General features: G+C 35.3%; 1 protein-coding gene across 3 annotated transcripts in view; it reads left to right on the top strand.

The window, feature by feature from the left end:
* Helz (Helicase with zinc finger) overlaps positions 1–26,649 on the top strand; it is a 492,230-nt gene that overhangs the window by 124,050 nt on the left and 341,531 nt on the right. For all 3 annotated transcript variants that reach the window (XM_090397541.1, XM_090397543.1, XM_090397542.1), the window contains one exon: positions 18,146–18,334. In XM_090397541.1, coding sequence (XP_090253667.1) covers positions 18,146–18,334 — 189 coding nt within the window. The remainder of the gene's footprint in view (positions 1–18,145; positions 18,335–26,649) is intronic.

Here is a 26,649-nt window from a genome sequence, read left to right on the forward strand (position 1 = left end):
CTAACTGCTGACTTAAAACTCAAATAAAGACTAAGTATTGCTTGATATAATGCCCCATTGACACCATATAACTGCAGCGTATTGAATAGCTTCTCTCTTGGCACATTATCATATGCCTTTTCCAAATCGACAAAGCTTAAATACAGATCTTTGTTATATTCCCATGCTTTCTCGACTATTTGTCGTAAAGTGAAGATCTGATCTTGACAGCCTCTGTTTGGCCTGAATCCAGCTTGTTCTTCACCAAGCTTTTCTTCCACAGTTCTTCTCAACTGTTTCTCAAGTATACTTGCATAGAGTTTGCCAAAAGCACTCAGTAGGGAAATACCTCTGTAATTCTCACATTCAGTTTTATTTCCCTTTTTATATATGAGTACTACGAGAGCTCTACTCCAATCATCGGGAATTCGTCCCTCTGTCCAGGCTTTCTGAACTATGCAGTGCAGCCACTGTAAGATTCTTATACCACCATACTTCAGCATTTCTAGTCAAATATCATCTACTCCTGCTGCCTTTCCACATTTCAAGCCTTTGATGGCTTTTTCTACTTCAAGTATGTACATGCCTGGTCAGTGTTTTTTACCACTGTGCTGTCATCACTGTTTTCATTTAGCAGTTTTTCAAACTAATTACTCCATACTTCAAGGATATCTTTTATTCCAGTTTTTATGTCACCTTTATCATCTTTAACTCCTTTTACAGCACTCTTTCCTCCATTCCTAAGCTTCTTCAACAACCTCCAGAATATTTTGCCACCTTCTTGATATTTATTTTCTATATTCTTGGCAAAGTCCTCCCATGACTTTTGTTTAGCTAGTTTTACACAGTGTTTAGCATTCTTGCATTTGTCTCTGTATTCTCTAAGAGCACAAGCTGACTTATTTGACAGGAACTTTTGATATGCTTTCTTCTTTTCCTTCACTGCCTCTTTAACTTCCTGTGTCCACCAAGGAGTTCTGATTTTTCTATCCTTGCAGACAAGCTCACCACATGCCTCTCTGGCTGAATCTGTCAGTGTTTTCTTGAAGGCTTGCCACTGAATCTCCAAGGTTTGGTTCCTGTTCTCAAACTCTTTCATTTTTTCTTCAATAATCTTTGTGTATTTTAGTCTACAGTTCACATCTGAGAGCTGCTCAACTTTTATTCGCTTTAAAACTTTTTTACATGTTATTCTTTTCAATATGAAATTCAATTTTATCCTGCTGAAGACTAAATAGTGATCACTTCCAATTTCAAATCCTTTGTACACTCTGGTGTCCTGCACCAGGGAGAAAACATCACTATCAACAATAACATGGTCAATGAGACTTTTCTTATTCCTAGCCTCTTCTCTCCATGTGAATTTGTGCACATTTTTATGTTGGAACATGGTGTTAGTAATAACTAGTCCATGTCCTAAGCAGAAATCCAACAGATATTTGCCATTATTATTAGCTTTGCTCTTTTCTCCAAATTTTCCCAAAATATTTTTGTATGTCTCACAATCATTTCCTACTCTACTATTTAGATCCCCAACAAGGACCAACTTTTCATTTTTCATTGTGTCAGTTGCTTTTTCTAAAGCATCAAAAAATTCCTCCACTTCTACCTTAGTAGAACCTTCTGTGGGATCATAGGCACAAATAAGTCTCATTGTCCAGTTCCTCATTCTCATATTTGCCCACATTACTCTACTTGAGACTTACTGCCATTCAAGAAGATTAGCCTCGTATTTTGTGTTGAATACTATGGCTACACCTTCTTTTCCTTGATTGCCATTGCACTTACCAACATTGAACTGATATCCCCACTCATTTATACAGTCTGTACAAGTCTTCTTGCAATGTCTACTGTATTCTTCATAGTTCTTCTCAACTTTGCATCAGCGGCATATCATCATTCAAACCTTCCCCAATATAATTAACATCTAGCTTAAACAGTACTGGTACCAAGCTAGCCTCTTAGTCACATTTCTTTTCTGGGATATTGCTCTGCCATACACAACTTGCTGAAAACAGTCAAATAGACAAACGATCTCCAATCTGGCATGTTAATCAACTATCTAACCCTATCAGATCCAGTTTAATTACCAGCTTGTCATGTGGCAAATTACTAAAGGCTTTTGCAAAATCTAAACATACAACTGTATGCACATTCCCCTTTGCCGATGCATTTTGTCTCCATGGTATTGTGTTTCAGTACAATCTTCCTTTAGCAAACCCATTACATCCATCAAAGAGAATGTTGCTGTAACCAACCCATTTCTGAATCTTAGTCCTGACTAATCTTTGACTGACACTTTAACCACAACTCCAGACATACACATATTGACATAATTCAAAACCTAGTCTTATCATCCCATTAAGGAAGCAGAACAGTTTGCACCTCTTTCCACTCCTTTGAAACTTGAGCCAATCTGAGATTTGTATTAAAGAGGTACATTAAAGCAGGAACATAGAATGTTCCAAGGAGTTAACAACACATTGTGATATATACCATCAAATCGTGTAGCCTTAATGACATCGTTTACTCAATCCCTCATATATTTTCTGATCCCTAACAGTCGTTGGCTTCTCCTCCCGTAAATCATTTTCTTTTGTCCCTAATATCAAAAGAACTCCTTAGGATTTTTCACCTGAGTAGCTAACTGCTGCTCATACTGCACTTTTGCTACCCTTATGAGTGAATCAACTTTCTCGCATGCTCTTTGTACATCTCATGCAACTGTCTCTCTTACCACTTGTGTTGTCTCCATAATTCCTTCTTCCAAATTGCATTCCTTACCTCTTCATTCAGTCATTAAACACCTACCTGATTTAATCTCCTGACCTTGGGAATGCATTAGAATACCTCTGCCAGACAGTTGCTGTAGTTGTAAACTAAATGCAGTTGACATTTGAACAACGTGGCGGTTAGGGATGCCGACTTCCTGCGTTGTTTGAAAATCTGCATATAACTTTTGACTCCCCAAAAAATTTAACTATTAATAGCCTACCATTGACCAGAAGCCTTAGTAATAACATAAACAGTTGATTAACATATATTTTGTATGTTTTATGTATTATATACTGTATTCTTACAATAAAGTAAACTAGAGAAAAGAAAATCTTATTAAAAATATCATAAGGAATTGAAAATACATTTCAGTACTGTACTGTACTGTATATATTGATACTGTAAGTTTACATCGTCTGTTTACAAAATGAATCATATTTCTGTACCTACATCAATATTGTCTTATATGATACAAAACATTGTAGATGTCATATGTTATGCTAACAGTAGACATCAAAAAAGAAAGAAAAGATAATGTGAAAAAGAAATTATTCATATTTATTTACAGGTATAACGATTCATGCATTGATAATAAAGAAGCAGCAATGTGATTGCTTTATGGTAGCCTAGCCTATACACTAATGAATGAATTATTATAATTTTTAAAATTTATGCTAATTAATTTAATTTTTAACTAATTAATAACAGTTAGTTTTATGTAGTGATAACTTATTACTGCATGTTTACATTTGTTTATATCTCTCAATTCTGAATGGCATTGTGCATGGGCTTTGCGTGCATAAGTTTTTGATAAATTTTAACTTTTTTATAATAGTTTTTTTTATTTCTCTATATTTTATGGTAGTAAATGATAAAATAGATTAGTATCTACATATATTTTATGCATTCATGACATACCTAACTTTTTCTTAATTTTTTCAATATTTCTAAGTTACATGGTTTGTCTGTGATTTTTTTTCAAATTGTCAAAATCTCTAAAAAAATTTCCAATATATTCACAAAAAAAAAAAAATTAAAAAAAAGCATATAAGTGGAAACGTACAGTTCAAACCCGCATTCTTCAAGGGTCAACTGTATTACCAACAAGAAAAAAAAAACTCGTGTGATTTCTGTTTCCATTGATTTTGCTTGCTTTGGAAAAAAAAATAGAGGAATTGGCACACAAACAACTCATTGACTTCAACTAGTGTTTTTTTTTGTCCATTGTTCCTCGCTTTAGTAAAGCATCTCCTGAACTTGGGAAAGCACATTGAATGTTCACCTTGAACAGTATTTTAACACTGTGTACGAAACCTTCTGGTGCAAAATTAGAATACTGGAAGCCAAGCTTGAACTTGGCTTTTGTTTGTTGTTGACAACAATAACAAACTTCATGACTCATCCCATCAGTTTATTTATTTTGTGTGGGGTTCCCCTTTCCTCAACTGTCCCTTAGGACTGGTTGAGCCCTCGTAATGGGGGATTAAGTATCGATTTTATCACTGTAGATCCGTGTGTGTTCATGGACCGGTTTGCCTGTTTTGAGGGATGAAAAACCCAAGTTTCCAGGTGAAAAAACCCTCTACTTTCGTATGAGACAGCTAACATTTAGTCGAAAGAGACCAGATAAAGGTTCCTCACGTCATGAATGGGAATCGAACCCAGACCGACTGACTTACGGAGGCTTCATCCCATCAGCGATACATGACTTGATCAAGACTGAAAACAACAAAAAATTCAGTGTGATTATTTTGCGCTTTCAAATGGAAACTGACGAATCACTAAAGAATGACATAATCAGATTAGCAGATGAATTCAACTTCGATCCCAGAAAAATCATTAGATTCGATTATTTCAAACCCACGAAAAAGGCAGAATGGACCGCACTTTTCATGCCTTGTGCAAGTGACTTGTGACACACTAATGAGCACATGAGAACTAATAACAGTAGTCAACAAGTTCAAAAGCACTTGCCCCTAATCACACACATGAGCTCGGCCTGCCCTAACATTTGCTCAGAGATAATGATGGTTGGATCATCAACTACAAAAAAAAGGTAAGTTAATGCAGAAATTGAAGCTGTTAGCCACCATGGAAATGTACATAACCCATGCATTCAAATATGTGCCCCAAAGAAACTTCCAAATTCACTTCACTGAAGTACATGGCCTCCAATCACAGTAGTGTTCCCCATTCTGCAAAATCTCGCCAACTTTTCCTGGAAGAAATTCAGATCCTTGCCCCCAGAGCTACTTATCTCAGCTTTCTCAGTTACACACTCTTTGATTCCTTTTGACCTAAAAGTGGTGTCTGCATATATCCACTCTGACATGCCGCGTCAGAGAGCACCCAACCTAGACTCACCTGACTTTGACCTTTGGTTAAAAATCTCCCTGTGCCATTCCATCAAATTCATTTACTGTCTCTGTTTCTCACCCATTGCCACCAACTGCTTTGAGCTCTTTTACTTCCTTTCCTTAAATGGTGATTTTTTCCAGTCCCACTTTACTAATAGCAAAATCATCTAGGAGATATTAATTTTCACAGCACCAACATTTGCACAGACCAAGCAGGCAGAGATTCTGAGATATTTGCTATCACCAATGACCTGGAAATATTGCTACATGCTAAATGTTCATCTGAACATTTAGCATGCAGCATCAAGGATTCCAGGTGGTTTAACTCTTAATTTCAAATAATATCTGAAAATAATATTTGAAGCCAAACTATAAATCAACTTGTGCACTGATTCATATTCCAAAATATATGTACATATAACTTATCACCATCAAATTCCTGACATGTACCCTCAAGGGGGTGTACAGGATATGAAGTACTACATGAAAATTTACATCATTACTAACATCCTGTGTACAATTTTCCTCCAAATCAATCTGTTACCTGTCAAGACTCCAACATTATCAGATCTTATATTTCTGTCTTCTAAGACACTTTTACTGTATCAATCCACCTACCACTCCCCAAAGACCCTAGATCTTTTCCTCATTAGTGATCCTTTCAACTGCAGCACAAATGTTGTGGGTCCCTTAGGTAGTTCAGACCACAATCTAGTGCTTTTATCTTCTCTCGTGGGATAATGCTGATACAGCCACTCCATACAAGAGTAGTCTGGCATTATAACAATGTCAAGTGGGATGACCTTCGTGACTTCTGTGCCTCATTCTCATGGTTGGATTATTGTTTTCCACCTTTCAGCCCAAACCTTTCACCCCATTTGAACACATCACCAAACTAATCCTTGCTGACACGGAAACACACCTTCCCACACTACTCTGAACTTCTATCCCTTAACTAAACCTTGATTCTCCAAAAGTTTGCCAAGGCTGAAGAAGCAAAAATTCTTTGAATTTTTGCTTCTACAATTTTATACTCAAGTCTGAAACAGCTGCATGAAAATTATTAATACTTACAAAACAGTAGGAGAGAAAAGTAGGAAACTTGAATCTTGTCCAAATGGCAGTGAAAACTTTTGGTCTCTTGCCAGAGCAGTTTGTCATAACCAACTGAAAAAGTCAGTCTCCTAACTTCACACTTTCTCTCCAATGCATGCATAACTGATCATGAAAAATGCCCACCAACTATTCGAGATGCACAGTACTCAATGCCCTCCTCTGTATTTTTGCCAGAAAGAGATTAGAAGAATATTGTCCAGGTCAGACACAAAAAGTCTCCCGGTCCTGATGATGTGTACTAGAACTGGCTCCTTCTCTCAATACCCAACTCCTGCACTCAAAGGCACCCAACAAATAACTGACTGCTGGTGTGGATTTCACCATTTCCAGTCAACATGTGATTCTCAGTTGATTGCACTCTCCAAAACCTTTTACTGGGTTTGCACAAAGTCCTATTATGCAAGCACTCATCATTTGGTCTGCCCCATGACTTCTGTAGTTTGGGTTGCCAGCTTACTGACCAGATGCACTGTATGTGTAATGGGATGGTTTCTTATCCTCCTAATATTTAACTAACACTGGGATTCCACAAGGTTCTGTTCTCTCACAGACCTCTTCATATCAGTGATCCTTCAATTGACCACCATTCCAGTGCACAGTTTTTTGGAAGGCAGCACATTGCCCTGTTTCCTTTCATTTGACTAACCTTGCACTACACAAATCATCTCAACTAACAATCTCCCTATCCTCGCATGGGAGTTCAGATAACCTTGTCAATTTTAGCTATGAAGCCAAACTATAAATCAACTTGTGCACTGATTCATATTCCAAGATGTTTATACATATAAATAATCACCATCAAATTCCTGACATGTACCTTGAGGGTACATGTCAGGAATTTGATGAAAAACTTTATATCATTACTAACTTCCTCTGTACAGTTTTCTTCCAAATCAATCTGCTACCTGCCAAGACTTACACTATCAGATCTTATATTTCTGTCTTCTAAGACACTTTTTACTGTATCAGTACACATACATATTGGCCTTCCTGTGGGTCGTTTTTCTGCCAAACTGGCAGAGAATACTTGTTTTGCTAATCTTTCCTCTCCAGTTCTATTTAAATGACCATACCACCCAAGATGATCTCTGCTAACACATTCCTGGATGCTAACAATGTCAAGTTCTTTCCCAATATCCTTGATTTTAATATGATATTGCCACTGATACCATCTGTTCATGCCCCTAATCTTGCTCAGGATACTCAGACCTGCGGTCTCTAGTCTTTGGTCAAGTGTTTTACTTCTGATCCAGCTCTCAGATCCATAAGTTAAAATTGCCTTGAATACTGTCTTTATACAGCTGATTTGGTGTTTTGGCTAATTTCTCTCTTATTCCATATATATTTATTCAGTTGACTTCCTACCATACCAGCTTTGTTGATCCCATTGTCTATTTCCATATTTAATTTACTATCTTCACTAAAAATTGTGACTTGGCAGCTGAAATGTTTTACTTTTTCTATACATGTTCTCCATTTGCAGTGCAGTTGATATTTTCAATGTTTCTGCCTATTTTCATTGTCTTTCTCATAGAATGGCTTCTTATACGTTGGTTGCACATGATTACTAAATAACTTAAGGAATTCACAATGTATACTGGAATATAAATTAATATTAAAAATTAATATAAATTAATATTCCAGTATACGTTGTGAATTCCTTAAGTTATTTAGTAATTCATTGTCTTTGTCTTGTTATTACTGACCTTCATTCCAAATCTATTACAGCTGTTATTCAATTTAGTCAAAGACAATGAAAGACTTGTACCGGATTTATTTAAAAGTATAACATCTCCAATTTTGATATCAGGTTTAATACCACTTTCCTTCATAATGTGATCCATATAGATAATGAATAACGGGAGGGAGGGAGATAATGTACTTCAAACACTGTATGAAGTATTGCTTCATACAATGTTCCATTAAAATCATATAACTTTAGTGTTTTGAATAGCTTTCCTCTTGCACCTTGTCATATGAATTTTGGAAGTCTACAAAACTTAAATACAGATCTTTGTTATATTCCCACAATTTCTCAACTATTTGTCCTAAAGAAAAGCTGATCCTAACAGCCTCTATTTGGCCTGAATCCAGCTTGTTCTTCACCAAGCTTCCTTTTTACAATCCTTCTCAGCCATTTCTCAAGTATACTTGCATAAATCTTACCAGGAACACTCAGTAAGGAAGTACATCTGTAATTCTCACATTCAATTTTATTTCCCTTTTTGTATATTGGTACCATGAGATCTCTACTCCAATCATCTGGAATTCGTGCCTCTGTCCAGGCCTTCTGAACTGTGCAGTGCAGCCACTGCAAGTTCAGAATTTTATACTTCAACTAAGTACTTCAAATAAGTCTCATTGTCCAGTTCCCCATTCTCATATTTACCCACATCACTCTACTTGAGCACTTCTGGTCGAATGTTATCTACTCCAGCTGCCCTTCCACATTTCTAGCTTTTGATGGCTTTCAAAGATCAATCCAAGTTTTATTTTTAAGGATTTGTCACTGAATCTCCATGGTTTAGTTCCTGTTCTCAAACTCTTTTATTTTATTTTTTTGTGAATAATCTTTGTGTATTTTAGTCTGCAGTTCACATCTGACAGCTGCTCAACTTTTATTCACTTCAAAACTTTCTTATATGTTCTTCTTTTCAATACGAAATTCAATTTTATCCTGCTCAAGACTGAATGGTGATCACTTCCAATTTCAAATACTCTGTACACTCCAGTGTCTTTCACCAGGGTGAAAACATCACTATCGACAATAACATAGTCAATTAGACTTTTCTTATTCCTTGCCTCTTCTCTCCATGTGAATTTGTGCACATTTTTATGTTGGAACCTGGTGTTAGTAATAATCAGTCCATGTCCTGAGCAGAAATCCAACAGGTATTTGCCATTATTATTAGCTTTGCTCTTTTTTCCAAATTTTCCCAAAATATTTTTGTATGTCTCACAGTCATTTCCTACTCTGCTATTTAGATCCCCAACAAGGACCAACTTTTCATTTTTTTTTCATTGTGTCAGTTGCTTTTTCTAAAGCCTCAAAAAAATTCCTCCACTTCTACCTTAGTGGAACCTTCTGTGGGACCATAGGCACAAATAAGTCTCATTGTCCAGTTCCCCATTCTCATATTTACCCACATCACTCTACTTGAGACTCCCTGCCATTCAAGAACATTAGCCTCGTATTTAGTGTTGAATACTATAGCTACAACTTCTTTTCCTTGATTGTTTTGCCTAAATATAACATTTTGTATTTATTGCTTACAAAGATCTCACCAGTTTTTGTCTTTTTTGTTTCAGTCATCCTTATTATTTTGATCTGGTACTTATCCAGTTCCTCAGCCAACTCCATTTATTTGTCATTCAGGATTCTTATGTTGATAGTACTGATCTTCAACTCTGATGTTGAGTTGGGATGTGTTTCAGGATTTGTTCTTGTAGGTGACTATTTGCTGTTTGCCCTGGTTCTTTCCTAGCAAAAAACAACAGGCCTTATTTAACTGGGCATCACCCCCAGCCTTCATGAAATCCTTTCATGTTGTACCATCATTTTACATTGTGGTTTAGGCCAGTAAGAATGCAATTTGGTCGGCTAATCTCAAATTGCCAACCCATTCTCATTCATTCTGTATCCAGATACTGTATGACCACCGATGTGAGACCCTTCAACACTTCAAACCCCCCCCCCCCCAAAAAGTGAATTCAGCATATAAATCAGTGTAAATACAAATATCTACAGTATATAAATCAATGTACTGTAACTAACTGTGCAAGCACACATGTACTCTACAGATTATATGAAACTATATATATAAAAAAAAATCTTCACTATACTACCTCTTTTATTTTTTTCATTTATAGTCTAATTTTTGTATACACTATACATCAATAGGAAAAGCTCTCTTGGATTTGACTCTTGATGGTTGTGTAGTCATAAGGAAATCAGAAGCCATTGTTAAACGTTTTGCATTTTTTCTCCTTGAAGTATTTTATTTCCTTTCTAATGACTTGTAATTGATTTTGAGTCAGATCTTCATAGAATACATTTTAAGTTTTTCCTTCATGATAATGTAGCCGATTACTTTGATTGCTTCAGTTGCTTTTTTCTCTTTTTTATTATAAATTCGTTCAGTTAACTCCATGATTTGTTGTTTTTTATTAAAATTCTGTAATCTTGTTTGTTTGGTTTCTTGGGATCATAAAGATTTTGAAGCATATCAGAAGTTTTTAATCATTCCATTATATGAGCTATCATTGCATCTTTAAGTTTATTGATTTAAAAAGATGTTTTGATTTGTTAATTCATTGAGCATAAATATCAACTTTACACCAATGATATAAACTCACTTTTTATGTATCGTAATGGTTCTACAGCAAGTTTTTCTAGTTAGAGTGCTAATATGGTATAGGAGAGCAATTCATTATCTGTAATGGAATGGTATCTGATTTCCAATCTGTATGCCCTTTTTAATTGAGAATTTAATTGAGTATCAACAGATTTCATGCTACACTTCTAAATCATCAAGATCATGAATTCCTTCATTGCTGTCAGAGTTTGTTACATTCGTTTATATCAGTTAATTCATACAGCTGTCTTTTCCTGTTTGCCATCATTATTTTCATGTAAATTATTTTCTCTATACAGAACTTTGCTACAACTAATTGTATGCCATGTGCTAAATATAAATTGATGATTTGCATTTATCTGTTTTACTACTTTTTTCTGAATCTCCATCTGTTGTAATAGATACTTCTAAAAGAAATAGCAAATTCTTTCATTTTATATTGAAGGAGGTTAAACATCTGCCATTGGACATGAACATTAATGTTCATATATCAGCAGTTTTTAACATATGCCCACTTAACAAATGTTAAAATGTAGTGAAAATTAGTTTCACCACAAAGTTTATGCTTTGTTTCATTGATTACTTGTTTGCTAATTTTGTTTGCATATTCCATGACAATTTTTCTTATCATTTTTGAAGACTTAACAATGTTTTTATATCTCCTTGCAATAAATATTTTTCACAAAATTTAGATTTACAAAATTTACTGAAAGAGAATTTATCCTGTGATATCATGTGCTATTCTGGAAATTAAAGATTTCATCAGTTGTTCTGTTTACGTAGAATGTAATTTTTGATCTAGAATCCTAATCAGTCTTGACATGAATGATTTCATTTCAGGAGTTGTATAATCACATTTCATTCCCTCTTTAAATACAGACAGTCTCCGACTTTTCAGAACTTATGCAAATTATCTTGAAAGAGCTAGAAAACTGAATGAATTATAAAAATTTTACTTAACCTGCCTGTGTTATTCACATGCCATCCAACGATGGCATGTGAATAACACAGATTTACTCAGACACATAGGCAGTCTTTCCCAAGGAAGACAACCTATGTGTCACATACATACACTTTCATTGATCTCGCTTTCAACATGGATATGCTATAATTTTTAGTGTTGCAGTGCTGCACATTTTTAATGTTTTAGCACTGCTTATTTTAACGTTTTAGTGCTACATATTTGTAGTGTTTGTGTTGCTGCCTAATCATTTAAGATCATTTAGATGACATATTACACAGAATTCACTCATAAATTGAATTTGTGTGTGAATTCTATGAATGAAACTAACAGAAGTAACCTTCAAAATGTTACACACTACTGGTACATATATTGTAAACACTTTAACCATTTGTAAACCATTAGTACTTTTTGGTTTAGAGCACAGCTTATATAAATCCAGTTACCCACATATCAGCTTCATTACTTTTAAAATAATACAACATTATTATCCACAGCAACAACAACAAAAAAAAATCCTTTCTAATTTGTATAATTAAATATCACATGAAATATTCTGAATTATCTTTGACTTTTTACTGTTTGACACAATATGTAAATAACTGAAATTACTCACTGTCTCACAGTCAGTCTGAACAAATCACAGAATGCGGTTTTGTCTTTAACTTGCTGAATCAGTATTAACATATCTTATTGGTCAGGATTATAGACTCTAACTCATACTACTGTTAGTCACTATTTTGTTTGATTGATCAGAACAGTGTATAATGATTTTTACAACTCTGATTCTGATACTGAAATTTTATAATACTACAAAGTTAAGTTAATCATGAACTATATTAAGGAATAATTCAAGCTGTTATTTGTTAATATAAACATATGCTGCACAGCCATGAGACTCACGTATGTCTAATCAGTTTATTCAAACAAGAAACTGATCTACAAAATTAATCAGCAGTAAAATTATTATAATGTGCGAAATTTTTTTTTTTTTCACTTACCAGTAGAAAAATCGAATTACTGGTAAATTATTTTTAAAGGTCATTTCTGCCATTTACTGGTAAATGGTACAAACTTGTAAATTGGCCAAATTGATGCCTATAGCGATTAGTCCTAGAGTAAGGGATTGATGAATTTTTCTGCCTTGTTAGAAACAAAAGTTATGTGAGTTGAATTGTGCACCATCCATATTCCCGAGATTTTTAGGCCATCATTATTATTGATTTTAGTGTGATTGAATAATATTTCACAGGCTTCTTTAATTACATTCATATATTTTTGATATAATGTAAGAAACAAGTATGCCTTATTAATTCGTTCAGTGTTAGTACACCCTCTGTCCAAAAAGAAACCGAACTTTTGATAGAAAATAGAACACAGGCCAATTATAATTATTCGAATAATTTATTTCAATCAATATACTCTCCCTCAGCTTCGATACAGCATTTGGCACAGTCAATTAATTCGTTAAATGAGTTTTTTATATCGGTTTTTGGTAATCTGTTGAGGGTCGTGGTTACTGCCGCTTGAACGTTTTCAATGGTATCATATCGCTTTCCTTTCATTGGCAAATGAAGTCGAGGGAAGAGAAAGAAGTCACAGGGTGCTTAATCAGGTGAATATGGTGAGAGATCCAATACACAAACTTGGTTTTTGCTCAAAAACTGTCTCACAATGTTTGAACGATGAGATGGTGCATTATCGTGCAAAAGTGACCAACTGCCTGCATCATGATATTCATGCTTTATGTGACAAATTCTCGCTATCAATCACTTCAAAACTTCGAGATAAAACTCACCATTGACCATTTGACAAGGCGGAACGAATTCTTTGTGGATAATGCCCTTGGAATCGTAGAAACAAATCAACATTGTCTTTACTTTTCACTTCTCCAAGCGACTTTTTTTGGATGCCCCCTTTTCTGGCGGTCTCCACTCAGCACTCTGTGGCACTTTATTTCAGGCTCATACTCAAAACAACACATTTCATCACCAGTAACGATCATTTCAAGGAAGTTTGAGTCCTTATGAGTAGTTTTAATGAGGTCCTTGCAGTGTTCAATTCGATACATTTTTGATCGTCGGTCAACTTGTGGGGAACACATCACTAATTCAATTTACGTAGGCCCAAACTCTTGGTCAAAATGTTGTGCACAGTTGAATTTGGAATCCACAATTCATCTTCAATCAATCTCACGGACAATTTCAGGTTTTCTTTGATGAAATCATGCAATTTTTAAAGCATCTCACGACCACTTTGAAATCACTTAAACTACTCTAAACTTGAGTATGGGATAATCATTCATCGCCGTACCTTTTCTGAAGCATTTAATGCATTTCGATAAAACGTTTACCAAGTTTAACACAAGTCAGTGGCAGCTCTCTGTTTGAAACTCATTCGTCTAAACGCACTATCACTCTTGACACTGTAACTCGGATTCTAATGAAACATGTCATAAACAGTTGACACAACACTAATGAAGGTTGCCACTTTTCATGCTTTATGTGACAAATTCTCGCTATCAATCACTTCAAAACTTCGAGATAAAACTCACCATTGATCATTTGACAAGGCGGAATGAATTCTTTGTGGATAATGCCCTTGGAATCGTAGAAACAAATCAACATTGTCTTTACTTCTCCAAGCGACTTTTTTTGGATGCCCCCTTTTCTGGCGGTCTCCACTCAGCACTCTGTGGCACTTTATTTCGGGCTCATACTCAAAACAACACGTTTCATCACCAGTAACGATCATTTCAAGGAAGTTTGAGTCCTTATGAGTAGTTTTAATGAGGTCCTTGCAGTGTTCAATTCGATACATTTTTGATCGTCGGTCAACTTGTGGGGAACACATCACTAATTCGATTTACGTAGGCCCAAACTCTTGGTCAAAATGTTGTGCACAGTTGAATTTGGAATCCACAATTCATCTTCAATCAATCTCACGGACAATTTCAGGTTTTCTTTGATGAAATCATGCAATTTTTTGATGTTAACTTCGCTCAATCCAGTTTTTGGACAGCCTGGCTTTTCGTTGTCCTCAAGCATCTCACGACCACTTTGAAATCACTTAAACTACTCTAAACTTGAGTATGGGATAATCATTCATCACCGTACCTTTTCTGAAGCATTTAATGCATTTCGATAAAACGTTTACCAAGTTTAACACAAATCAGTGGCAGCTCTTTGTTTGAAACTCATTCGTCTAAACACACTATCACTCTTGACACTGTAACTCGGCTTCTAATGAAACATGTCATAAACAGTTGACACAACACTAATGAAGGTTGCCGCTTTCAACAACAAAAAGATCAACAGGTGGCACCACTAGTCTCTTCTATTTTCAAAAAGTTTGGTTTCTTTTTGGACAGAGGGTGTATATTCAGGACATGACCAGAAAAGCCTAATTTTCCATGATTATTAAATTTAATATATTGTTTATGTTCCTTTTATTTTAGTGGGTAGGAATCATGTGGTTCTTATGTATGGGATGCTACAGGTGCAATGAATTCAAAATCCAGGATGGACCTAGGGAGAAAGGGGATATACTTGGAGGAGTTTAATTTTTGTGGGAGTTTAAAGGTAGCATTTTAAAGGTTGTATATGTCTAGTGTTCTGTATTATTTTTCTGAGATCCCTTTTATGCAATGGTTTTCAAACATTTTAAAGTGATCTCCCCCTGCTTTTTCTTGTTTGTACAAAAAAAAAAAAAAATTGCTCCTACTACTACACTATTCATAAAACAATACTGATTCATGTTATTTATACTAATAACAATAAAATATTCTTAGTTTTTTAATAGTACACAATTATATTTCAAACCAAACTAAAAATAAAATAGTACCAGATATTTATTTTAAAGATTACAACTTTTAAATTCCCAACTTAGTATATTAATGAAAATGAAAAATATTTAATAAAAATGTTATTATTATTATTATCTGACACCTCCAGGGAGTTCAAAAACTCATCGGGGGAGGGCACCAGCTCTACAACTCTGTCTCCAACACTCAATCACCAACTGACCACAACTACGTTAACGCTATCTGCTACTGACCACCACTGGTATTTCCACAGACAATCGTGAACATCCATTCCTGCTATTGGACAAAGAGAAATGTCAGATTAGGGGCATCTGTTCATGCCCCTAATCTTTCTCAGGATCCTCATATCTACGGTCTCTAGTCTTTGGTCAAGTGTTTTACTTCTGACCCATCTCTCAGATCCATAAGCTAAAACTGGTTTGAACACTGTCTTGTATAGAGCCAATTTAGTGTTCCGACTAATTTCTCTCTTATTCCATATGAATTTATTCAGTTGACTTCCTGCCATGCCAGCTTTGTTGATTCTGTTGTCTATTTCCATATTTAATTTACCATCTACAATAAAAATCGTGCCTAAATAGCTGAAATGTTTTACTTGTTTCACAGGTTCTCCATTCACAATGCAGTTCATATTTTCATTGCCTTTGTCTTGTTGTTGTTGCTGACCTTCATACCATATCTATTACAATAGTTAACCAATTTAGTCAGGGAATCTTGCAGACTTGTAGCGGATTTATTTAGAAGTATAACATTGTCCGCATAAAGCAAACAGCTGACATTAACATCTCCAATTTTGATATTATGTTTAATACCACTTTCCTTCATAATGTGATCCATATAGTTAATAAATAACAGAGGGGATAATGTACATCCTTGTCTGACACCAGATTTAACATTACGCCATCTTCCTGTACTTCCTTCAATTCTAACTGCTGACTCACAACTCAAATAAAGACTAAGTATTGCTTGATATAATGCCCCATTGACACCACATAACTTTAGCGTTTTGAATAGCTTCCCTCTTGGCACCTTGTCATGCTTTTTCCAGATCTACAAAACTGAAATACAGATCATTGTTATATTGCCATGATTTCCCAACTATTTGTCGTAAAGTGAAAATCTGATCCTGACTTCTTCTATTTGGCTTGAATCCACCTTCCCCAAGCTTTTCTTCAACAATTCTTCTCAACCTTTTCTCAACTATATTTGCATAAATCTTACCAGGAACACTCAGTAGGAAAATACCTCTGTAATTTTCACATTCAGTTCTGTTTCCCTTTTTTTATATATGGGTAGTATGAGAACTCTATTTCAATCATCGGGAATTTGTCCCTCTGTCCAGGCCTTTTGAACTATGCAGTGCAGCCACTGGAAGACTTTTATACCTCCATAGTTCAGCATTTCTAGTTGAATATCATCTACTCCTGCTGCCTTTCCAGCTTTTGATGGCTTTTTCTACTTGAAGTAGAAAAAACCATGAAAGATCCCTGACTGTATGCCTGTTGAGTGTTTTTTATCACCGTGTTAATACTGCTTGTTTCATTTAGCAATTTTTCGAAGTAATTACTCTATACTTCAAGAATATCTTTTTCTCCAGTTTTTATGTCACCTTTATCATCTCTAATTTCTTTTACAACACTCTTTCCTCCATTTCTCAGCTTCTTCAACAACTTCCAGAATATCTTGCCACCTTCCTGATATTAATTTTCTATGTTCATACCAAAGTCTTCCCGTGACATTTGTTTAGCTAGTTTTACACAGTGTTTAGGTTTCTTTCATTTGTCTCTGTATTCTCTAAGAGCACAAGCTGACTGAGAACTGCTCAACTTTTATTCGTATTAAAACTTTCTTACATGTTATTCTTTTCAAAATGAAATTCAGTTTTATCCTACCCAAGACTGAATGGTGATCGCTTCCAATTTCAAATCCTGTGTACACTCTAGTGTCCTGCACCAGGGTGAAAACATCACTATCGACAATAACATAGTCAATGAGACTTTTCTTATTCCTTGCCTCTTCTCTCCATGTGAATTTGTGCACATTTTTATGTTGGAACCTGGTGTTAGTAATAACCAGTCCATATCCTGAGCAGAAATCCAATAGATATTTGCCGTTATTATTAGCTTTGCTCTTTTCTCCAAATTTTCCCAAAATATTTTTGTATGTTATGGATATTATTTCTGGGAAAACTCCCATGTTACTCCTCTTAACAAACTATTATATTTAAATATCCAAATTGACCCAACCCCGACCTCATTAAACAAATCAACAGTACCCTGCACACCCTAAAAAATGAAAACATAATAGCAAAACCACAATGAAAAACACAACCCCCCCCTGCACCACACACACACCCCTTGTATGTTCAGACAAATAAAAACCACAAAGATGAGTACCCGATGAGGTCAATAGTCTTCTACAAAAAGCACCTTTATCAAAATTCGTTGCGAAACTTTTCAAACCATTAATTTCAACTTCTAACTTCACGATAAAAAACACGGATGACCTTTTCAAAAAAGTGAAAAACCCTAACTTCTGATTGGTTCTCTGAGAGGTCTCCTCTCAGTTATACAGGTTTGACCTTTAAGCACCCCATTTTGCATAATTATATTTTATAATTAATAATTACATTATTTATTAATTATAAATATATTTGTAATTGTATATTTATATAAATATACAATTATAAGTTTTTTATATGTTTATATTTGTTAAGTACTAATTATTTCTTATGCATTGCATGCTTAACAGATCATTCATTTCATGTTTATTTTTATAGGTCTCCCTTCGCCAGGTTGCACTTTTGTATGATACCCATCGCACTCACTTTTTCATTTCAAGTTTGTCTGTAATTAGTTCGGATGGTTATAACATAGTTAAATATGTTATGGATCAAGATTGTCAGGAATGGACAAATCCCACTTATACTCCTTCCCTTAATCATATGGAGATTCACTATATATTTCAGGTAATGTATATACAAAAGCTACTATTCACATCCATTCTAATATACAGTATACTAATATGTTAGCATGGGTGTGTACATACTGTTTATTCAGGAAGTTATATTTCAGACATACAAAAAGTTGCTCATGCGATTACCTTGGATTTATATTTGATATAGAGAGTTTGATGGAGAGAGTTGTTGTCATGGCTTTTCAGAAATAGAATTAATAGTTAAAAATAATTGGATTAAATAATATATTTAGTAATTTATAAGAGAACACTTGTTTTGCTAATCTTGTTTTGCTTGATTACCAAAACAAGTGTTCTCTGCCAGGTTGGCATCAAAACGACCCAGAGGAAGACCAAGATATAGATGGATTGATACAGTACAAAGTGCCTTAGACGATAGAAATATCATCATCATCATCATCAAATTCCTGCCATGTACCCTCAAGGGGTGTCGATAGAAAATATAAGATCTGATAATGTTGGAGTATTGACAAGTAACAGACTGATTTGGAGGAAAATTGTAGATAGGAAATTAATAATGATGTAATTTTTTTCATGTAGTACTATCATATCCTGTACATGGCAGGAATTTGATGATGATGATGATGTAATTTATAAGAAAAATTAGTTCCTGATATATTATGTTAGTAATAGGAATATTTGAAGGGGGAGGGGGATGGATGAAGTCACATAGAATTCTTCAGTAACAAACATATATAGAGTGGAAACAGATAGCTTTATCTAGGAAATTTATCTCCCAAATGAATAGGAACTGTCATGATACTCACAGTTGATTGCAACAGTTTAAGTAATGCTGGATGCAAGGAATAGAGGTTTTTTAGTTGACAGTAATTTAGCTAGTTCTTATATGAAGCTAGTAATGTTTTTTCTCACCAAAATTATATATCATCCTGGAAAACATGCACACACATTAGCGGAGAGTTTGAGGAGACTATATACTGTTTCTATAGCTTAAATTCAGACATAATTCTAACCAGTACCTAATATCTATGATTCTAAAATATAGGATTCTTTATGGAAAATTATGAAACCAAATTCAAGCAAAATAACGACTAAATTTAATGGCCTAAAAATCATACAGCAGTGATACTAAATTTTTAAATGCTGAAAAGTTTTTATTTATTATTATTACAGCCATCCTTTAACTGAAGTAAAATCATGAAATCATTCACTATAACAAACTCTGGGAAAGTGATAAGCAAAGGAGCAACATTTACTGTAGCAGACCTCTGCCATTACACGCTGTTTTCTTTGATTCCTGTATTTGCTGTATTCTTCATCCTATGGCTCTACATATCGAGCCTTGGTTTGTTTTACATAGAAATTGTAACAATTCAATTACTGACTGTAACTAAGCTTGGAAGATATCATCTATGAAGAGATGCAAATATGAAATTGAATTAAAATGATACTGAAGAATTGACTTCCCAGATGTTTCATAAAATATTTTGTATTTTAGATAAGACTGTTCACCCAATTTGTTTTGTATGATGTATTTTGCCAGATGAAACAGCCTGTATTAATGATTTAGATAATATCCCCAGGAAAATTTGCTATAAGAATTGATTTTCTTGAAGTGGTATGCTGTTGAATAAGGAAACTACATTAAAATAAAGCAAAAGAGAGTCTTTAATTTTATCAAAGAAATCAAAGCAGTTTTTAATATAAGAACTATAGTGGTCAGTAAATTTTCTTTGTAGTGAATCAGTACAGTCAGAGAAGTAAAGATAAGAAATGTTGTAGATCTTGATTTTGAAAATTTTTTTTATTTATTTATTTTATTTATTATTTTTTTTCACTTGGTCAGACTACAATAAATTTAGTTTAATCTTTTATCCAAGTGTGTGCAAACAAAGTTTGCACCTGAAAGTATCTTCAATCCTGAAGATACCTTCAGGACAGTCCTAAAGATACTTTCAGGTGCAAACTTTGTTTGCACGCACTTGGATAAAGGATTAAACTAAATTTATTATGTTGTAGATCTATTCAGGACATGAACTAGTTATTATTAATATGTTTCAACATAAAGATACACACACACACACACACACACACACACACACACACACACACACACACACACACACACACACACACACACACACAGTTACACCCAGAGTTATGTAACACATGACTTACGTAAATTCGCAGTTACATAATAAATCTACTAGCACATATGAACACGTTTGCGGCTTTGCGCAGGTGCGTCTTTGACAGCCTTATTGCAGTACTGCCTTCAACATCGAAACAACCGGCTGCCTTCAACATCGAAACAACGAAAGGGGTAAAACTTCCCGCAGAACAACATTCCTTAGAACAGCCAACTTAGCCGTCACAAGGCATTTTTTTATTTGAATCAGCTATCAGCTAATCCCTTTTTATTCCCATATTGCGAGTAGGCAAGGCCGTTTAACCCTATTTAACTTTTTTTGGAGACTGAGTGGGCAGTTCAATCTCCACTGGCAGCCAATCAGAGATAGCTTGCCCAAGGCTATCACTAATTAAGCAGCACGCAGTGAAGAGAAACAGCTCAACAAGTGCTACCATCTCATGGTCCCTAACACTTGTATTTAATGTCTGAAATAATGTGGATTCTACGATTTTCTTGAGTTTACAGGACAAAAAACCCGCTTGCCCATGCCAGAGATAGACTAATTCGGGAACTGGTCGAAAAAAGGCTTAGAAAAATTTCTTCTAGTCGCCAACTAGATTCGAAACCAAGAAGTCTTCTTTCGTGCAGCCAAGCATCGTGGTGTGCAAACGCCACATCCACTGAGCTACACTTTTATTTGAAAAGTGACTATTTCAGTTTGTTTTTATATTTTATATCATGTATTTTTCATACTTTCATATTTACAGTATGTATATTATTCAAATACAATTGATAAATTTTTTTATAATTGAATTTTTTTTTAATCACCCCAAAAATGAAAAATATTATAAATGGAAAATATCTGATTAATGGCAAAAAATTACTGTAAGACAGCAGTATGAGTAGCCATTGAACATTTTATTGTATGTATGTAATTTACAAATTCGACTTACGTAAAATTCGAGTTATGTAAAGGTTTAAGAAATGCATTACTTATATAACTCGGGGTGTAACTGTGTATCTATTCTATATATATAAAAAGATAAGCCGAAATTTGAAACGTTTTTTGTCTCTTCATTGTTTTGAAACGTCCAACAATGTGTTTGCCTTCATGAGACAAACACATTGTTGTCTCATGTCTCGAGTCATCAGAATTGAAGGAGTACCGACTTACCAGCCTGGAACTCGGGGGGGGGGCGTCATGGGCACCAGGGGGGTGCAGAGTCCCTCTAGTGTGTGTGTGTGTGTGTGTGTATTTACATGGAGTAGTCACACAGGAAATAAAAAAGCTCTGTTAACTATGCTGTTGTTGTTAGTGATATCTTCACATTGGTTTCACGACACAAAAAAAAAATATATACAGAGGATTTGAAATACGACATATTGGTTTAGTTTGTATTTGAGCAGGATAAAACTTAATTTCATATTAAAAAGAAACGTACACAGTTTTAAATGGATTTTAAGTTCTGCATCTTTCAGAAGTGAACTGTACACTCAAATGTACAAATCTTATTCAAGAAAAAATGAACACATGCAATTTACAGACAAAAATATCTTACAACCAGTAGTAATGTATTGGTTTCATATTTAGTCGCATAAAAATAGTAACATAATATAAGAATGCAGTTAGCAGAGCTAATCTTAGGTGGTATGGTCACTTAAACAGAATGGGCGAGGAAAGATTAGCAAAACAAGTGTTCTCTGCCAGGTTGGCAGGAAAACGTCCCAGAGGAAGACCAAGATATAGGTAGATTGATATGGTACAAAGTGCCTTAGACGATGGAAATATAAGATCGGATAATGTTGGAGTCTTGATGAGTAACAGACTGATTTAGAGGAAAATTGTAGATAGGAAGTTAGTAATGATGTAAATTTATCATGTAGTACTATTATATCCTGTGCACCCCTAGCGGATACATGGCAAGAATTTGATGATGATATAAGAATTCCCGTGTGGGCATCTTGGCCTTTGTATCGTCATATGATAAATAAGAAAAAATTAGAGCTTGAAAGCAACAATCAAACCTTTGTTATTCAGTGCAGACTATGAAGAGAACATTCATTGAACGTGTGGACAGACTTATGTGTTCGTCGAACATGTTGTTTATTATTTTAACGGTATAATAGAACACAGACAAAGGAAATGCAACCGTGGTGATGGACACAACTGAATATGAAAACAAAATGCACACACTATTACAAGATCAGTCAACATACAAAATTATAGATCGCAATCCTACCAACACACAAAAGAATAAGGCACGAAAATTATTAAAAAAAGTCACTTCCTGGCCCAAAGACACAGTTAACAAACTCAAACCTTTCCATGTTAAAACACTGAGGATCTATGGATCACCAAAAATTCACAAACCAGGCACACCCCTACGCCCAATTGTGGACAGTATAAATAGTCCCACATACAAACTGGCTAGACATTTAGCAAAGCTACTAGCCACTCTCACTAACAATTCTCCCTCCTTTATCAAAAATTCAGCACACCTAAAAAGCATCTTACAACACCTCACCCTAAAAAGCTCAGACTTAATAGTAAGCTTTGACATCACTTCACTATTCACAAATGTACCACTAATAGAAACCCTCAATCTACTGAAGTCACACTTCCCCCCTGATATATTTGAACTATTCAAATTCACAATACATGCAGGATATTTCACATGGAAAGGGAAAATATACAAACAAATTGATGGGACAGCCATGGGCTCCCACCTTTCTCCCCCCCCCTAGCCAACTTTTACATAGAACACCTGGAAAAACAAGCAATCACTACAGCCACTCTCAAACCAACACTTTGGCTACGCTATGTTGATGATGTGCTTGCTATTTGGCCACATGGCCCTGAGACATTGAAAACATTCTTAGCACATTTAAATAGCCAACATCCAAAAATCCACTTTACTATGGAACTGGAAGCCAACAACTGTCTGCCCTTCCTGGATACACTCATCACACGTCTCCCAGATGGTGCCTTATCATTTTCAGTTTTCAGAAAACCCACACATACAGGCAGATACTTACACAAACAATCACACCATCATCCTTCTCAACAATATGGCATATTAAAAACGCTAACCCATAGAGCGAGAGCAATCTGTTCAAATGACAAGGCTCTGACTGCTGAACTGACTCACTTACGCCACACCTTCTTGGCCAACGGCTACAATCCACAAAAAATAAACAAAATACTAAACACTCCTAAGAAACCCCTCCCACCATCTACCACAGAGAACTACAACAAACAGTCACCATCCCCTACATTAAAGGCACATCCGAAAAGATCTCAAGAATCCTCAATAAGCATAAACTACGCACCACATTCAGACCATGTAGCAAATTAGCCACCCTCATCCGCTCACCCAAGGACAGCATTCCTCCTTTATCACATCCAGGAGTCTACCAAGTACCCTGCTCATGCAATCAAGCCTACTACGGTCAAACAGGAAGAACTGTGAATATCCGCATCAGCGAACATAAACGATACGTCCGGAAATATCATTATGGGAAGTCGGGCCTAGCAGACCATGCTCTGGATACCCCTGCACACAGGATCAACTGGAAAAACACAAAAGTACTACACAGAGACCCATATAAATCAGAGAGATTGTTCTTAGAGGCGACAGAAGCCCTAAAACACACTCCAAATCTCAACAAATATGGCTGTATTAACTTGCCGAAGATCTGGGAGACAGTCATATTAAGAAAAAACTAGCACTTTTCTAGGACTCTAGTAATATATGATAGCGTTTTTTTTTTTTTTTTTTTTTTTTTTTTTCAGATAGAGGGCGCCAAAATCAGGACTCTAGTCTTTGTGTTGCTGCTACAATTTTGGTTACGTACACCATGTTGTTTTAGTCTCGATTATTGTGACAAACAGTGTTTTTGTGCTCTGAAGATGCTGGTTATAATACCAGCGAAATATCAGCATCAAGTCAATAAATTAATTATTTACTTAGTTTCTGTGTTCTATTATACCGTTAAAATAATAAACAACAAGAACATTCATTGATTCATACACAGGCACTTGGTGAAGTTGTCTGCAAGAATAGAAAAATCAGAACTCTGTCTTAGCCAAAGAAGCGGTCATGGAAAAGAAGACTGCATATAAAAACTTTCCAGTAATGAAATTGTTGGAATTCAGTTTCACAGATGAAATTATTTCCATGTGACTGAATTCTGAGATAAGATTATATATTTAGTTTAATCCTCTATCCAAGTGTAAGCAAACGAAGTTTGCACCTGAAGTATCTTCAGGACTTGGGCAACTCGTAGCAAAGGTGGACAAACTTCATATTACTTTCCTTAGTATCCCATAATGCAAAGCACATCTCCTTGCAAACATGTATAATGTTATGCATTATGGGAAGGTCACTGCCCAGACCGGTTTTGACCTTTATTGAGGTCTCTTCAGTGAGAGCCAGACCCAGAGGTGATATGATACCAAGGTTGAAGCTATGCAGAGGTCATGTTTACCTATACGAGTTGCTAAAAGGTGTCACACCTTATTATTAAATTACTCTGGATTAGAGAAAGATGTTTAAGTTTTTTTTTTTTTTTTTTTTTTTTCACTTGGTTAGACTATAAATTATATATTTAGTTTAATCCTTTATCCAAGTGTAAGCAAACAAAGTTTGTGCCTGAAATATCTTTAGGACTGGGGCAACTCATAGCAAAGGTAGACAAAGCTTCATATCACTTGCCTTAGTATCCCATAAATGCAAAGCACATCTCTTTGTGGACATGTATAATGCTATGCATTCAGCAAGGAGATATGTTTTGCATTATGGGATACACCAATCTTGAACTCTGGTGATGTTGAGTTGGGATGGGTTTTAGGATTTGTTCCAGTAGCTGACTTTTCGCTGTTTGACCTGGTTCACTGGTGAAAACAATGGGGCCTTATTTAACCGGGCGACGCCCCAGCCAAAATGAAATTCTGTCATGTTGTACCGTCATTTGAAATTTTTGTTTAAGCCAGTAAGAATACAATTTGGTCTTCTAAATCCCAAACTGCCAGCCCATCTTCATCTGTTCAGTATCCGGGTTTTCATATACCTAACAGGGTGCACCACGAGAAGGTGAGGATTGGACATTAGGTCAGAAGCTCTGGTCGGTTCTCTACATTCCTTTGAAGGCTATGTGGAGGTTTCCTCTCAGTTATATAGCTTTGACCCTTAAGCACCCCTATTAATTATATTAATAATTATTTCTTACATGGCAGAAAGCTAGTTATTTGCATTATCCATTTCTGAATAATGTCGTTAATTATCGTGAAATTGTTCTTATAATCATTCATGAATTCTAAATAGTCACACCTCAACATCTGTTTAGTAAGAGTAATTTCAATCAATTCAAATTGTAGCAGAAGTCAGCATGTGCTCTTAGAGAATACAGAGAGAGAGAGAGAGAAACAGAAGAAAACTAAGTCTTATAGACTTATGTATCTTATATATCTGACCAAATTGAGTAAAGAATGCTGTAAAATGAATTGGAGATGACAGAGAAGAAAAATGATGGGTGGGTGGAGTGAGACAAAAAACAACAAGCTGAAGATATAGATCTTCTAGATGCATGGAGTAATTACTTTGCCAAATGAAACAAGCAGTGAGAACATTGTGGTAGAAAACATTCAGGAGGAATGCAATCAGAAGTACCTAGCAATACTCAAAGAAGAAAAAACTTCATGTGGAAGGCCCAGCTGGAGTAGGTGATATTATTATTATCAAATTATCAAGAGATTACCAAGGTCTCATTGAGGGAGGCCACATATTTCTCACACTACATCATTCCTTCTCTTGAATTCATTCACACCATCTGCACTCACCACATCCATTTAGGCCACACACCATTCTGTGAGAGAAAAATCTAGCTCTTATCATTTTCTTGATTGCACTCATTCTCAGCTTCGATGGATGCCCTCGCATCCTCTCCCCACCTTCCATTAAATGAAAAATTCCACTTCTTGGTATATGATTCTTTCAGAAGTTTGGTCTCTATTGTATCAACACTCTTTCTTCTGCTTGCTATTGTCTGCACTCCACATGTTCTCAATCTCTCCTCATAATCTACATTCTAAGTCCTAATATCATCTTATCTTTAACTCTCTCCTTTGCATCTTTCCACTGTATCTGCATCATGGAAACATTGAATTGATAGATATTTTTCCTTTCCCATAATTCAGCTTATTGAAATCATTCTGC

This window comes from Typopeltis vanoorti, chromosome 9 (assembly GCF_054136105.1).
Source record: "Typopeltis vanoorti isolate ZY-2024b chromosome 9, IOZ_Tvanoo_1.0, whole genome shotgun sequence".
Classification (NCBI taxonomy): domain Eukaryota; kingdom Metazoa; phylum Arthropoda; class Arachnida; order Uropygi; family Thelyphonidae; genus Typopeltis; species Typopeltis vanoorti.